Below are 17,671 nucleotides of genomic sequence, written 5' to 3'. Positions count from 1 at the left end.
CCTCCACCATTAATACTGGCCGCCATGCATAGCCTATCATGTGCTGAAATATGGCATTGAACCCCACAACAACAACAAATCTACAGTTGCCAAACTTTGTTGATAGTTTGCACATGGGGTAAGGGAGAACCCAAATGATTTTGTGGTTAAGAGGTTGTGGTCAAAAGGTCGGAGTCTCTGTGACTGAAAGGAGGAAAATGGTTTCTGAAGAATCATATCGATTATGGGGAAAACGATTGAGATTATTGTGACTGATGGAAGAAAAATGGTTTCCACACAGTATCATTAGTTCTACATCACAGATCTGGACTAAACTTTATGGCTTTCACTTGGTGTAAGGATGTAATTTGGGGGTCAGAGGTCAAAGATCAGTGTTACTGACTGAAAGAAGTAAAATGGTTTCAACACAATAGCATTAGTTCTACATCGTAGACCTGGACCAAACTTTATGGATGGCTTGTGCTTGCAGGGTTCCCACACTACTGGGAAATCAGGAAAAAGTCAGGCGAAATGATATTTTTTTGGTCCTGACAATGAAAAGTCATTGAATTTTGTAAAAATTGATGAAAGTTGGGAAAAACCTGGGAATTTCTGCCACCACTTAATGCCCAAAACAATCACGTAATTGAGTTGTAACGGAACTGATCATGAGTTAATTTTATTAAGTTCTAACCAGAATATTCAGAGAGTGCAGTATGGATCATTTGGGTGCTTGCAGTAAACATATGCTGAGTCAATCCACATGCTCATTGGATGAGATTTGTCTAATAGACTTTTTTTCTTCAGAGTGGGCTCGATATCCATATCTTTCCTTACATGGATTGTATGAAAACCAGTCTGGCATCACAAGCGGCCAACATGGTGGTGGCAAAGCGTAACCACTTACCGGATGGCCTAGCAAACTTTAAATGTTGTTAAATCGAGTAAAACATGCATGAAATCGTTATGAAAATTACTTATTTTCTCAGAAATTGTGAGTATTAATATTGTTATGTCTTTAATCTGCTGAAAAACAAGATAAAACTACAGCATTGATGAAATGTGACCTGTTAATTGTGATTTGCATGGCTAGTCGCATGAGTACACAAAATAAAAATATACTGGTTGTAATAAAAATTAAAAAAAACCGAAAGAACACAACATTTTCCATATATATATATTCATATATTCCGAAAACAACTTCTGGAGTTTCGTTGTATCATGTGACTACCATGTTGACATGTGCTCTCTGCTTTATAAATCAGACTGGCCAGATTGCAGGCTTTTACAAAAAGTATCAGACTTTCCTTTAATATAATTGAATTTCTGTACAACAACATTAAAAAAGAGTTTGTTGTTGATATCACATGATTATTGGACTTCTGATGTAGTCGTTTGAAATTTGGGAAGTTACATGACTAGTAATGTTAATGGTGAGTACTGGGTCAGGTTTCATATATGCCGTAGTTTCGCCTAGTCTGTCAGCGGATTAAAGACAATGATTATAATGCTTGCCATTTCTGAGAAAATAAATCATTTTCCTATCGATTTCATGCAGGTATAAGTTGACATAACATAAATTTAAATTTTCTGGCCCCACTGAAAAGCGACTAGCATATGTTGCTACTACACAGTGGTGGCAAATTCCAAATTTTCAATATGCTATTGCATTGACCCCACACCCCAACCTAAATATGAAAAATGGGGTTGGAATATTCGGAGGAAACCTGAACAGGCTGCTATTTGTTTTGAGCCAAATTTGTAGTCCAAATTCTTGAATCTGAGAGCTCTGTGTGTGTGTGTGATTAGGATTTTTAACATAGCTTTAACAGTTTTTCATATTGCTATGATGTCTGTAGTGGCAATTTATAGTGATGTCTAGCACTGGGGCATCATGCCGCAGACATGTAGCATGATGTCCCACCCAGTCACATTATCCTGACACCAGGCCGACTAGTCCTAACACTAACCTCTTAATGCCGAGCACCTAGCAAGGTAGCTGTTAGTACCATTTTTGGAAGTCTTTGTTATGACTCGGCTGGGGTTCAAACCCACGACCTCTTGCTTCTGAGGCGGACGCTCTAACCACTGGGCCACCAGAGCTGTCAATCTCAGAGCTGAAATGAGACATTGTTGTCCCTTGTATTATATATTAAAAGACGATACGAGCCCCTGTATCAATACAGGTTTGGGGACTGGTTTAACAAGTTGCAAGAAGACAAGTTGATTTTACAGAAAATTCAGTCCTTGTATATACAACAGTATGTAATTTTGAAGGCCTTTTGTCAAAATTTAAATCAACCCTTTTGAAAATGTTTTTTAAATGATGGATTTTTACCCAGTTCGTCTTAAGGAGATTAGGTTGTTTGAAAAATCTTGTTTGTGATTTTATTGGTACAGATAAATTCAGGGTTAAACTCTATTCATTACAAGACAAGATTCTAATTATTTTGCATTTGTTGTTATTTTTAATACTGTCATAGAAAAAGTTTACTTTCTGTAAGATGCACATATATATATATATATATTGCTATAGAATTCTTTAGAATTAAAGGTTGAAAGGAAACAAAAGTAATTTATATTCATTATATTGCTCCCACTTAGCAACATAATGCAGGTCAGCAAAATAAAGTTAGAATTTTTATTCTGTAGATTGGAATGACTTTACATGCCAGTTTATAAGAATATAATCAAACTTGTTTCGTGTGATACATTTTGTGGTTTTGTATGTGATCATCTTTTCTGACTTAGATATTTGGGAGAATCTTGAATGAGAAACCTCTTTAGATTTACAAAATGCATGTTTTGTAATCTAAAATGCTCTTTAATTCCATTAAGTAATGGTCATTTGTGAACCTTGAAAAAATTAATTTCATCCTGGTAAAACCCTGTAAATGACCTGGAAATCTATCTTTAGAAAAGCATAGAAATCGTGTGCTTGAGATAAGGAAGAAACCTTTTAATTATTGGGTCCAAAGGGCTGAAGGTTCAAGTTACTGGCTGAACAAACAAAAAATGTCTTCTGCACAATAACATTATTTGTACATTACAGGCTTGTACCAAACTTTGTGGAGGGTTTGTATTTGGGGGTAAAGAAGATTTTGGGGTCCAAAGGTCAAGGTCACTCAGATGGAGAAAAAAAAGAGAAATGATTTTTAGACAGTTACATTAGTTCTACAACAGTGACACTGACCAATGTTTTGGATATCTAGATTTTGAAATCAGGAAGAAGTCATTATTTCAGGGTAAAAATATTACAGTTTTTAAGGTTGCTGACTGGAGAAAGAAAAATTGTTTCCGCACAAAAATGTTAGTTTTTGACAATGAACCTTCACAAAGAGTATGTGGATGACTTACACATTGAGTAAGAAAGAAGCCTTCTGATTTTTGGGTCAAAAGGTGAAAAGATCAAGCTCACTGTGACAGAAAAAGGAAAATTGTTTTTGATTATGTATTTGCGGAATAACTTTAATTCTAGACTAGGGTTTGTTGAAGGCATGTACTTAAAGTATGGATGAGGCTTGGTGATGTGAAGATCAAAAGGTCAAGTGAAGAAATATTGTTTTTACAGAATAACTTTTGTTCTAGTGTAAGTTCCTTGACAAAATCTTGGAATGAGTCGCACTTAGGATAGTAAAGAAAATGTTGACATTTTGAGGTTTAAAGATCTGAGGTCACAGTCATGGTATATTTTGTATGAAAATAATGGCTTCTGCACAGTAAGTATAGTTCATGACCACATACTTTGATCAAATGTTCAGGTAAGTATTAGGAGTCATCAGAGAGAACTAGTAAATGTTATTTCATGTTTTATTGTTTTCATTGCAAATCACGAGGTTGGTACAAAACAAGATATTAATAAAATACTTTACTATCGCCTTTTGTTTTTCTAGCATCATTATTAATACAAATGCCATGACATTAGTACATTGAAGTTATTTAATTTTATGCCATTCAAGTTTCTGTTCTTAAAAGATTAATTTATTTTTATACAGTTCACCGAGATCTAACATCTCTCAACTCGATGCAGCAGGACGTTACTGGAATAGGCTACTCTCATTATCAAAGTCTGGTGCCGAGTGGGGCCACAGGACTGGGAATGGGGGTAAGCATGTGCCTATTTATAACAGATCATATCCAAAATAGCTGTTATTAAGAAAAATGGCAAAATGTAAATAGTGACATCACCTAAATGATTTTGCTTAAATCATAATTATGCTATCAAGCATTGGAATGACAAAGAGTGTCATTTATGGTACACAACAGTGATATTTATCTCTGTGCTTCAACCTGCCATTAGTATGTCCATCTGTCCACATGTCTGTCTGTTACATGCATTTGTAGCAGGATGAGACATCATGCAGGGCATCTAATGGTTTAGTATTTACAACCCCTTGGTCACTATTCAGAGGGGTTGGGGTGTATCATGTATTAAAAGCATTGGAATTTATCTTTTGAAAAGGTCTATTAATATGCATAACACTATGTAAATATACATATTTTTGGACAATCAAAATTTTACAGTGCATGATATTAATATCAGTTGTCACAATTTTACTTAATACTCTGCAGCATTTGTTGTTTACCATAGTAACAAATCCGAAATTTAGCATTATACTTAAATATGCAAGCTGGTAGTCCTAAATGAAGATCACTATTGAAAAAAAAGTATATATACAGTAAATTGAACTATCTATCTATCTATCTATATATATATATATATATATATATATATATATATATATATATATATATATATATATATATATATATATATAATAATTTTTAAACTGGACAAAGTATTGTTAAATCTCAGTTCAAGATTTGTATCATTTGAAATTAAAACATTAATATTCTATGACTTCATTATTGCTAAATGAAATAAAATAAGTTTTCTTTTAAACTAGAATGAATATTTCCACATCATGGAAGATAACAAGTTGAAAAAGTATTCATTCATTACTGTTAGTTATCACTGCCATCTCATCTCTGTCTGTGTGGGTTCGAGTCTCAGTCACGGCCAATGTTGGTACGTGAGAAAGCTGGCCAGTAGCTTTTCATGGGTCAGTAGTGTTTTTCTGGGGTTTTCCTGGATTCTTCCTCCACCATTAATACTGGCTGTCATGTATAGCCTATCTTGTGCTGAAAAATGGCATTAAACACTACAACAACAACAACAATCGTTAAAAATGCCTTTTGATCACATTTCTTGTATCATATACTGTAGTATATTTGCAGAATTTTAGGGTTTTTATGGTACAGCTTTTGTAATCAATCAGTTCACCTATTAAAACATGTATTCAGTACTTGATAGTTTTCCCCTACATATTTGTCTTGAGTTTTTAATCTACCAAGTTACCTTTTAAAACAGTTACTCAGTGACTGATAGATGTTTTCTTCAATGTTGCAGTGTAGGGTTTTTAATCTACCAAGTTACCTTTTAAAACAGTTACTCAGTACTTGTTTTCTCCTATATTTTTTTCAAGGGTTTTAATCTGCTACTTTACCTTTTAAAACATTTACTCAGTGTCTGATATTTATTCTCATCCATGCTTTTGTCCAAAGTTGTTAATCTACCAATTTACCATTTAAAACGTTTACACAGTGCTAGATACTTGTTTTCTCCCATGTTCTTGGTATGATTACACTCTTGTTGTTGTTGTAGTTGCTGGGTTTAATGTCATTTTTCAGCACACGATAGGCTATACATGGCGGCCAGTATGAATGGTGGAGGAAGATCCCGGGAAAACCCCAGAAAGAAACACCGACCCATGAGAAGCTACTGGCAGTCTTTCTCACGTACCCACATTGGCCGAATCCGATACTTGAACCCATGCAGACAGAGGTGAGATGGCAGTGATCCATAACGGAGAGCACTTTAGACCACTTGGCCACTTGGGGCCCCTGATTACACTCTTGTTATTTACATCTTTACTCAAGACTAATTGATACAGCCTAATAGTCACAAAACTGTTTCCTGTATTTAATGAATGTCATTTTCAGTCTGTAAAATAATTACATTTTAATTGACACCATAAAACACACAACCTCTTACAAAATTTTAATACATTTTTGATCAAAAGTAAAGATTTAGAAAATTGAACAGTTATGAATAGTTTGTATTTTGTAAACTTTACTCACAGCCATTCACTTTTAGGGAGGTGCAGTTGCTCAGCTGGCAGAGCCTTGAAACCATTACCCAAAGGTTGTGGGTTCAGTACCTGCTCAGGTTAGCCAGGGATGACTGTCTTGATGTGTCTTTGAGAAAGTACCTTAGCTTCCATTTCATTAGCATGATATAGACAATGAATATGTTAAAGTGCCTTTAAAAACTGTTGGAAACAAAACAAAAATTTGTACACCATTTTATATACACTGTTTGGCCTAATGATGTCAACATCAATTTTTTTTATAATCTTAAAATTTCCAAGGATTTTTAATTTCCAAAGCTGATAATCCTGAATTTTTAGCCACTTTCTCTTTTGAATATGATACTCCTTTTTAATGTCATTTTTCTTGCCTGCAAAACATTGGCAAGAAATATGTCACAAACTTATGTAATTTTTATTGTTGCATCATCATCAACATCAATTTTCAACTGAACTTTTATTCTCTCAGTTGAATTTACAGTCATGAAAATCGAGCCATACAGCTTACCATGCAACAAAATAGGTCACAGTGACCTTTTCATGCTGCAGTGACATTTCTAAGTATATTGAAGCGAGACACAGCATTCGGGTAAATTTTGGGGTAAATTTTGTTATGCTCGCCAATACTTTGAGTCACAGTAATTTACTATTTTCATTTCAGTACACCAGTTTGGTATCCAGTATAGCTGGACAAAGTGCCATGTCACCTTCTATCAACTTATCTATGCTACCCTCTGGGACAACTCGCCTACGAGGGGCGATATCTCAGTATGATGGGCCAGGTATGCAATCAGTGGGAAATATAAACAGTATTCATGGCAGTTTTGGACCTCATTCTATTGGAAGCATACAGTATGATGAGGGTACTTTAGAGCTCATGTCCAATGATATGAGCTATAGTGCATTATTCATGCATGACACAAGGACTCGCAGAGGCCATATAGGATATGAAAGTTTGGACAATATTCGTGCTCGGGCTGTATGGCAGAGACATGAGACAAGCCCTGGAACACCCTCAACAGCAGCTACTTCATTAATGCCAAATATACAGGAGGAGCACCTTGTGGAAGTTGATAAAGAGGAGGGAGGGAATTCACATCAGCCTGAGGCCATAGAGAAAAAAAAGAGTTCTATTAATTGATATGTAATTGCTTTTGTTAAACAAGAGTGTATTTTATTTGACTGTGTCATAACAGTAACGTTGGGTTTGCCGAATAAAGCACTGGAATATAATGATATGGGTGCATTACAGAGTTAGAGACACAATTTCCTATCTGATGCCCAATGGCCAAGAATAAGCAAGATGGATGTAGATAAGAAAACAGTAAAATTATAGCGACAAACTTAGTATTTGTCTAATCTTGAATATATATATATATATATATATATATATATATATATATATATATATATATATATATATATACACTCGTATAGTCCTTATCTTTGCTGTCTGGGAACTAAACAAAATGACAATACTGAAAGACAAAATAGAATGATGAAATAAGAAATAATAAGAAACGAGCATGGGAGGTTAAGTAGCTAGTAATGGCAGTAATAGTTCCTGGTCATAAAAGCCATCACAAGATTTTATTGACTTCCCCTTCCCAAATGCACATATCCCCGATTGGAATATTAAAATACGTATTTGTGTTCTTGGTTTATTTGTCATTCTTATGGCTTGATGTGCAGACAGAACTCCATACTTCGCTTCAAGTTGTCTAATCAGATTAAACCCAAGTTAATATTGCTGATTAACATAGTGATACAGAGTGTTGTAACCACTGTGATATTTATAGTTTTATTTTATCTTGTTAAGATGTAAAGAAATTTACATGATTTAAGTTTACATGTATGCATGCAATTTTACTTTGCTGACAAATACCTCATTTACCATGTTTGCTTTGCTTTTTTCATGTGGTACATATAAATTGTCATAGACCGTACACCTTGTCCTTTAACTTCTGTGTAATAATATGTATAATGTCAGTTAAAGATTTATTAGGGCTTTATTGTAAGGTTACAAACAAATTTTGAAAGTGCTTTTTTCCTCTCTGTTTCCCTGTTCCAATATAGTTTTTGTTAAACCACCATGGTAGAAGGTCAACTTAGTGATCACCTTGGTATGCATGTGCATATCTGTCTATATGTCCATCCATCCATCCACACCAAAGATTAATACTGAAGTTGGTCAGTTTCTAAAATCCAGTTGGCCACAGAGACATGTGGTATTTGGATACATCTTGATGTGTACAACACCATTTTACTGGGTCTCTTTATAGTGCAGCAGTCCATGTACCTGCCTTGCATCACAAATATTCTGGATTTGATTCCTGTTTCTGGCATGTACAAAGGCAACTAGTTTCTTGTCCAAGGCCAGTAGTTCCTCACTAGACTTTCCAATCTGCACTGCCTGTTGCCAAGGGCAAAGGAATTTTCACATGGGCAAGCAAATATCCTAATTCACCAATTTATTGAAAGCTCCGAGGTGGGCTTCATATGCTGGCAAAACAACAGCTTTTTGTTCAGGGTTTAAGAATGACTTTTTGTTGGTATTTATATGCAGTTTCTGTGCTTAGTACACAGTTTGTTATCTGTGTGTTCAAGCTGTCTCATCCTGTTCCAGCAAATGTTTGCATGCAACAAACCAAATACAGGCTGTACATTAACAATTATTCTGTAGTTTGACCATTTTCTTCAAGTTGTCTGAGTTGTTTGCACAAAATGAATTTTTTACCAAAGGCAAGTGAAACCATGTACATATTTTTTTTCAATGTATTTTAATAAGTTTTATCAATTTCTGGTATAGTTAGAAATGAATGTTTTCAATAACATGAAAATTTCACCATCATCTGACAATTTTTGTGTAAAATTGTAATGAATGTCCTTTATCATATTTTTTTAAAATTGTATTTCAATTATAGTATGAAAAATTCATTTTATTAGCTTTGGATTTTCAATCTCTCCTTATCGCCGACATAGTATCCATCATAGCAGCAAACTAGGTGGACTTGTATAAATTATAAAGAAAGTATAGATTCAACATCTTTAGTCAAGGGAGGCAACTTAGGTAAATGATGATGCCTTAATGTAGTTACCTCCCTTTAATATAACCCTGAAAAGCAACATCTCTGTCGGTATCTGTCTCTACCTGAACTTATGAAAATATCAATTCAGACCTCTGAGCCATCACTGCTTTAAATGTTCTGATCTGTAATGGCTGTGTAGGGAAATATTTTTTGATGGTATGATGTACCATTAAAAGCTGAATTATTATGTAACATTTGTTAAGTATATATTCTATAATATTCTTGTGTAAACATGGTTTTTATGACCTTAAAATATCCTTAATTTTACAATTTGCCTTATAAATGTAATTTTACAAAATTTGATTTTATCTGTAACGTTTTTGTGAATTGATAAACAAAAGAGAATCCTTGAATTTTGCCATAAATATTTTAAATTTATCCATGAGAATACGTCACATTTAAAATGAATAAAATAAATAATATGTTTTAAATTCAAAATATTTGTCATTTCCAAAGATTATGATGAAATAAGCAAAATAGGATACATTTGGTTGGTTGGTTGGTTTTTGGTTTTACGTGTCGTAGTAATTCAGTGTCAAGGCAACACGAGTACATTGCCTTCTCAAGCACTCCATGATAGGTGATCTGACCAGTTACAGGATTTGAAATCATACCCTTTCAGTCACAAGTCTTGGATCTAACCAATGAGCCACCATGGCTTTTTAACACTTGTTGTGAACATAAAATATGTAGAAGGTTCAATTTCAATAAAACAAGAAATGTTGGAAGCCAAGCTCTTCATGCTTGAAATAATTCACAAATCATTAATTAGATTCGTTGGATGACAATTAGCCTCCCAGAAATATACATCACAGAAGGGAGTCTTTTTCCTCTTGCAGTAGATGGTTGCTGTAGAGTCAGCAATGAGTTGGTGGGAGTGTGATAGGTTTCTTTATAGTACAGCAGTAATGTACTTGCCTTATATCACAAAGGTTCTGGATTTGATTCCAGGTTCTAAGATGTTCAGAGGCATATAATTTCTCATTCAAGGCCATCAGTTCCTTACTAAGCCTTCAAATTCACACTGTCTATTGCCCAAGTGAATTTTCAACTGGGCAAGCAAATATCCTAATACAGATTATCCATCACAAAAGTTGAATTTTCACATGGGCAAGTAAATATCCTAAACCCATCAGGAAAGTTTTTCACATGGGCAAGTAAATATCCTAAACCCATCTGAAAAGTTGAATCTCATACCACAGGTTTAGAGAACTTAAAATTGAAGAAAGTAATGCAATGATATTATGATTATTGGAGGGGAAATATTATGATATTAAAAGGGCATATTTTTGCCATTTATGTAAAATACTATCTATTTAAAGTAGTATCAGAAATCTATATTCTTATGAGCAAGTAGACTTCAGAAAGAATTTCAAAGGTCTGCTTTTGGTGCTTCATATTCCTTCACTTCTAGGACTACCTTAGGCCAACTTCTTAGCGGTGTATGGTTAAGGATTTTAGCTCACATGGCTGTAAAGTGAGTTTTATTGTTTGTGTCCATCAGCAGCTGCTATTGTTGACTACTTCTCAGAAAAAATTTGTACCAATTTCAGCAAAACCTGGCAGGAAGCTTCTTGGACTGAAGGCCTTCCAAGCTTATTCAGGTCAGGCAGATTGTCCATCAACTATAAGTGCTATTACTAAAAACAGAAAGACCTGTTAACAGTTTCTTTTCAGGAACTATTCTGCTTTTGTTGTTGTTGTTGTAGTGTTTAATGCCATTTTTCAGCACACGATAGGCTATACATGGCAGCCAGTATTAATGGTGGAGGAAGAACCCGGGAAATCCCCGGAAAGAACCACCGACCCTCGAGAAGCTACTGGCATGCTTTCTCACATACCCACATTGGCCGAATCCGAGACTCGAACCTACGCAGACAATGGTGAGATGGCATTGATCCGTAACGGAGAGCCCTTTAGACCACTCGGCCACTCGGGGCCCCCAAACTATTCTGCAGAATTTGAACAAATTTGATAGAAAGCATCCAGGCATGAAGATGTTTCAGTTATTGGCAGAAGATGCTGATCATTGTTTAAATTTGACCACCATTACACGCACAGAAAAAAAATGGAAAAACTTTTAAGTGACTTATAAGCAACCACTCGGCAGAATTTGACCAAATTTTACTGTATAGTGGTTTGGTTAAAATTGTTTCATTTGCTCATATTTATTAAACCCCCTGATGGATTTTATTCATACCTGGGTGAAGCATCATGAATCTAAGACAATTCATTGGTTGATATGCACACCTGCCCCTTTGACCTTGGGTTCAAGGTCACAGACATACATAATTTGCATTATGGTTTTGGTGAAAGTTTTTAATTTGGTTAATATTTCTCCAAACTCCTTGATGGATTTTGTTCATAGATTGCATGGATCATTAAGAATTTAAGACTGAAATTCTGTGACATTCACATCTAAATATTTGGCCTTAGGTCAAGATCACATTTTGTGGGAATGTTTGTATTGTTTCTCAGCATGCCTTTTAATCTATCCACTCATCATTCATACAAATCTCTCACTGAAACTTTGTTCACATTAATTTTATTATTCACAATTCTTCAGTTTAATTTTTTTAATAAACTGTCCTTTTGACAGTCCATCCATTATCCATATTTCTCGTCTTTGGGGGCAAAACTCCAAAACCGTTAAGATATCTGTGTGAAATTTGGTACATGTATTTGACTAATTTTGTTGATATGGCTTTTGCTATTCATAAGTCTTCAGTTTCAAGAGGTTTAATATTTTGTCAGCTTTTCTGTTCATCCATCCATCATGACATTTTTGTTTCAGAACAAACTTCATGATGCCTATCATGTCCCTGTATAATTTATAAATATTAATTCCCATTTATGAACCTTTGAAAAATTGTCTCCTAGCATTTTGGCAGGCTGGGGGATAGACATATCTGCCATCTGTATATTTATTGTCATAGATTTCATAATGCCCTTTTTTAAATGTGGAATGAATGAATAATTTAGCTAATTTCTCATACTTTGATAACATTCATTCATTTGTAACCAGAGTTTAAAATTGATGCTATCCATCATCCCTAATGTTTATACAATATGATCTGAAATTCATTAAATGTGAAATTCAAGATACACGTAAAATTTTAATTTAAATTCATACATATTGAGTCATTTGTAATTGCATAGGAAATAGAGACGAATTTGTGTCTTGAAGAAGAGGATTCATTTTAATTTTATGTTTGTTTCTTTCAAAGGTTAATATTGCAATTTACCTTGGTCTTTGTTTGTCTGTCAGACCACTGATTATATAATTAAATTGCATGTGTATGATTACGTCACCTTTGTTTCTGGATAGTCAGATATCATATAGATTACACATTGAAAAGCTACAAGTGTGATCTTGTCAGACAGCATGCAATTGTCTGGTAAGGATTTGTGAATATTTAAGCCTCTCATATTCAGCTGATTATCTTCATATATTGCGCAGCATAAAATCTTAGCTACTATTTCTCTGTCAGTTTCTGGCTTCTTTTTGGCATGAGTATATTAAAGTCACTCCAAATAACCAGCAGAGTCCTGAACTTCACCTTTTACTGTATACCGTATACTCGCTTAAAAGTCCGGTGCAACTGTAAACAAGATAGACCCTGATCTGTCACATAATGTGCCAGCAGATATGGGTCTATGTTGTTTTTTCTACTGATTATACTAAACAAACTGCATAGACCAAGATCTTGGCATCTTATATAATAGCCTTTCTGTATAATTGGGGATTAAGACTTGAGACACCAAGCCTGTTTGCTTTGATCACTACACCACAGCAAGAATAAAGTTTTAACTAATACTCAGAGATTCACTGCATTGATTTGTTTACAATCAACATATTCCCTATTTACATTTTGAATGTTAACGAGTTTATCTCCTTTAAACATTAAAATCTATTGATCCACTGTCTTTGAAATTTAAAACAAAGAAGTTGTTTATTGTAGGGTGGTTATTTTTCTTCAGTCCTGTATATTTGATACGGTTTCCCAGTAGAGAACATGATGTGGGATACTTTATTTTGTACAAAACTGTATGATGTAATTTAGCATATGGCTTCAACAATGATTGTTATGTTTATGGTGGTTTTGAAATAAAAAAGGAAAGTGACTACTTCAAAATAGCAGTTCAAGAAACATTTTGCTACAAAATTAAGCTTTTAATGTTTTTCTCAAATAATGTGCAGACCTTATTTATACTATGGAGTATAACGGAATGTTTCTGAGATACATTTTGCACCAAGCTTTCTGGCTTGTAATATGTGTGGAGTGGGTTGTTTGAAACTGTAACAAGAATTTTGTTAAACCATACTTAGAATTAAATATAAAATTTCATATTGATTCATTACATTCGTCCTCATTTGTCCAGATTTATTCCACTAAATTCACACTTTGTTTACTTGAGGTTGGATCACAAGGATAGAATGGTATGACAGTGAAATCTACTGATTTATTCACTTAAAAAAATGCATCACATCCAATGCAGTTTTATGAGCACATTAATTACTACTTTGAGTGGCAATTTGATACAAATGGATTTTTCAGAACTAAAGATATAAAGGTTTGGAAGCACTGAATTTAATAAAGTTTGGTTTTTTGGGCCAATTTTTACTGTTTTAAGTGTCTTAATTATGTATGAATATGAGTCAGTGATGACCGTTCTAATTGTTTTAATTAAGTATAGGTGTTGGGGCCAATTAGGACTGTTCTAATTAGGTATGGGTATATGGGCCAGTCAAGACTGTTCTAGAGATTTTAATTAGGAATGGGTATTGGGGCCAATCAAGACTGTTTCAGCTGTTGTAATTAAGTATGGGCACTGGAGCCAATCAAGACTGTTCTAAATGTTTAAAATAAGTATGGTTTTGGGGCTCATCAAAAATGTTCGAAGTGCTTGAACTTCATATTGATTTTTGGGCCAATCAGTACTATTGTACTTTCAGCTGCCCAGTTCCATAAAAATGTTATGGATGATTTAGTTCTTAAGAATAATAATAATAATAATGATGACTTTATTTAAAGAGGGTAACACAATTAGCTAATGAACTAATCTACCTATACATAATAGCACGTACATGTATAGACACATATTTACTTTCTTTCCTTTCACCAGAGACGTATTGAAGACACATAGTCAATATACATGCAATAACTATTTTCATTCTCATTTTAACTGCATCTTTGAAGCAATAATAATAATAATAATAATAATGGCTTTATTTAAAGAGGGTAAAACAGTTAGCTAAAAACTAATCTACCTTGAGGCCCTCATACAAAGGAATTCATTTATTTAAGCTGCATCTCTGAAGCCACTCGATATATTGGGTTTGGAAGAAGGAAATAGAGTGGGCATCTCTAATCTCAACTGGAATACTATTCCAAAGCAAAGTTCCAGAGTATTGGAAACTTTTTTTAAAATAATTCCTTATTTGGTTTAGGAATTTTATACTGTTTGGTAGACATGGATATTCAGGAGCACTATTATTGGATATCCTGTACTTTAATTTGGCGTTTCTCAACCGGATTTGGTCTTTAGGTAATATTTTTAACTTACCAGCAAAATTTTCCTTGCTTTCTTTTTGGATTGATATTGGTCCGAATGCTCTTTTTCGAAGATGCGCTAGCTTTGCTATGTTTATATCATTTGAATTACTCTATACTGTATTACAATAATATAAATAGTTTTGTATGTAACTGTTATAAAATAGTTTTCTGTGCCTTTCTGGGAGAAAATGTCTTTATGCTACTGAGAAGCCATAAACTTGAATTAACTTTTTTACTGATATGTTTGATATGTTCAGTCCATGATAGGTTATTATCTACCAAAACACCAAGCAGTCTATTATGACAAACCATTTGCCAATTTTTATCATTCCATGTTAGACACAGTTCATTGCTATCAAGATTTGTTCTTTTTTGCCATTTTGAGATAGGAATATTTTAGTTTTACCAGTATTTAACACCATGCCATTGCATTTGCACCAGTTGTCCAGTTTGTTTGGGGCATACTGAAAAGAAATTTCCAGTCCATGACAATGTTGTCTCATCTGCATAGAGATCTGTAGATGAAATTGAGTCCTCTAGTAAACGTGGTAGGTCATTAATAAGTAATATAAATTTTATAAAAGGCCTTCTACCCCACCTTTTTTTAAGGTTGTGATATAATCCAAAGCCTGAGTTATGCAAATAAAGAGTGCAACTTCTTTTTCAACCAACTGGAAAGGTTTTGGCTGTGAATGGAAGATAGCTGGTACAAAGAAGTACAGCAAATTGAGACTACAAGTGGATGGAAATTTTAAAGTTAGCTGTTCAAATTCAAGTCATGACGAGCTGTAAAGATTGTTTATTTGCAATTTATAATACTTATTTTACTTAAATTAGCATTCTTAAGACAAGTTACATTTGCACATTTAAATCTTTAATGTATCACCATACGTGTATCCAAAACAACCTTTGCTTAATAAATGGCTTGCACTTGTGTTCCCTTCCATTATTATCTATGTGACCACAAACTGATGAGGGCCCTGGCTGGCCAAGTGGTCTAAGGTGCTCGCTTCTCCAATCACTGCCATCTCACCTCTCTCTCTGTGGGTTCGAATCTCAGGCTTGGCCAATGTAAGAGTGTGAGAAAGTTTGCCAGTAGCTTCCTGTGGGTTGGTGGTTCTTACTGGGGTTTTCCCAGGTTCTTCCTCCACTGTTTATACTAGCCATCATGTATAGCCTATCGTGTGCTCAAAAATGAGATTAAACCCATGCAACAACAAGAAGCTGATTAACTATTTTGGTTTTGGATATGTGATATAATCAGAATCATCAGGGAATTTCCCTGATTTCTGGTATTTTTATTTACTATTAATTGAAAACAGTCCTGATTGGTCCCAAATGATCAAAAATAAAGGATTTTCAGAGTGGGATACATAGTATCAGAGGACATCACCAACATGTAAGGGAATTATGAAATTTGTCATTCTTGTGCCTTTATGAATAATGCTGTTCATAGTTAATAATGGATCATAAAGCAAATGCAGATGAATCACAGATCATGATTATTTAGTCTTTTGGAGAAATAGTGAGAAAATGGGTCTGAAAAAAATGGCAGAAACTAGTAGCACACATTTTGGAGAAACTAGTGTTTGCAGGGTTCTAAACATGCAGTAGAAACTTTGCTGCCAGTTTTGTGGTATAGCTACCTAGTATAAAATACAGTAGAAATTACTTCCATAAATTTAGAGGTAAAAAATTTATGCAATACAAGATTTGTATTTTAAGAATAAAAAGAGATTTTTCAACACCTTTATGCTGGCAAGAAAAATGTCAAACTTGAATTTTTACATCAAAATGAAATTATTTGTTGACAGAAATTAAAATACACAATTCTTATATGCTTGACCATGATAACCAAGGAAGGAGAAAGGTTTATAATTAGATAAACAAGATTTATCACTCTTCTTATCTACTTGAAATAATTAGTTAAGGAACCATCACAATGTGACGATAGAGAGCAGCAATAGATTCTGTACTTGCCTTTAATAACTACTGGTCCACAATTTCTTTAGAATTCATCTGCTTTAGAGATAAAATGTGCTGTTTATTATGGATTTTGATGTACTGAATTCAAATATGACAATTAAAACAACTGATTGGCTACTGTTTCCAAGATACATGTATTTAAGTTTTTACATTGTACATCTATGTATATTGTGTAGATAGTAGAGTTTTAATCATAAATTGTAAACCTAAGTCTTTTTATGCGTTTATGGTTGCTTTACACGATATTATTTCACCTTCCCTGTTTATGTAACACTTTAAAAAACAGCAAAGACTTAAGTATATATCAGTACATAGTTTAGTTCTAATTCAGCATCTACTCTGCGCTTCTTGGTTTGTTTCTTATATTCATTAAATGAAGCATCTCTTGTCACTGTCCAGCAATAGTCTGCAAGCATTGATAGGCTCCATTTGCCCTGATAGCGTTTCTCCATTGTTGCAATGTCCTGGTGAATCACTCTCAGTACTCGTTGCTCACTGCTTCATAGTTCATTGCAAAAAAAGTCCAGATGAGAGTGCAACAAATGTATCTTTAGTGACATGTTTGCAACCAAGGCTTTTGTATGTCTTGAGAAGGTTTTCTACCAGCTCCCTGTAGTTGTCTGCCTTGTTGTTTCCGAGAAAATTTGTTGCCATTAACTGGAAGGCTTTTAACTTGAATGCATCATCTCAAAGAAGTTCACGAATCTGAGGACCAACAAATACACCATTCTTTATCTTAGCTTCACTTAACCTTGGAAATTTTCCATGGAGATACTTGAAAGCTGCTTGTGTTTTGTCTGTGGCCTTGACAAAGTTCTTCATCAGACCCAGCTTGATGTGCAATGATGGTAACTAAATCTTCCTTGATTCAGCATGTAGTGGATGCTGAACAATTTTCCTCCCAGGCTCC

At 34.2% G+C, this 17,671-nt stretch overlaps 1 protein-coding gene across 3 annotated transcripts in view; it reads left to right on the top strand.

Annotated features, from left to right (window-relative positions):
• Positions 1-15,709, top strand: part of LOC149779574 (autophagy-related protein 9A-like) — a 96,571-nt gene extending 80,862 nt beyond the window's left edge. For all 3 annotated transcript variants that reach the window (XM_089940316.1, XM_089940318.1, XM_089940317.1), the window contains 2 exons: positions 3,975-4,084; positions 6,790-15,709. In XM_089940316.1, coding sequence (XP_089796442.1) covers positions 3,975-4,084; positions 6,790-7,269 — 590 coding nt within the window. In that variant the 3' untranslated portion in view covers positions 7,270-15,709. The remainder of the gene's footprint in view (positions 1-3,974; positions 4,085-6,789) is intronic.
• The last annotated feature ends 1,962 nt before the right edge of the window (positions 15,710-17,671 follow it).

Source organism: Sinohyriopsis cumingii, chromosome 17 (genome assembly GCF_028554795.1).
Source record: "Sinohyriopsis cumingii isolate HCF-2022 chromosome 17, ASM2855479v2, whole genome shotgun sequence".
Lineage (NCBI taxonomy): Eukaryota > Metazoa > Mollusca > Bivalvia > Unionida > Unionidae > Sinohyriopsis > Sinohyriopsis cumingii.
This window is presented reverse-complemented; position numbering and strand designations above follow the sequence as displayed.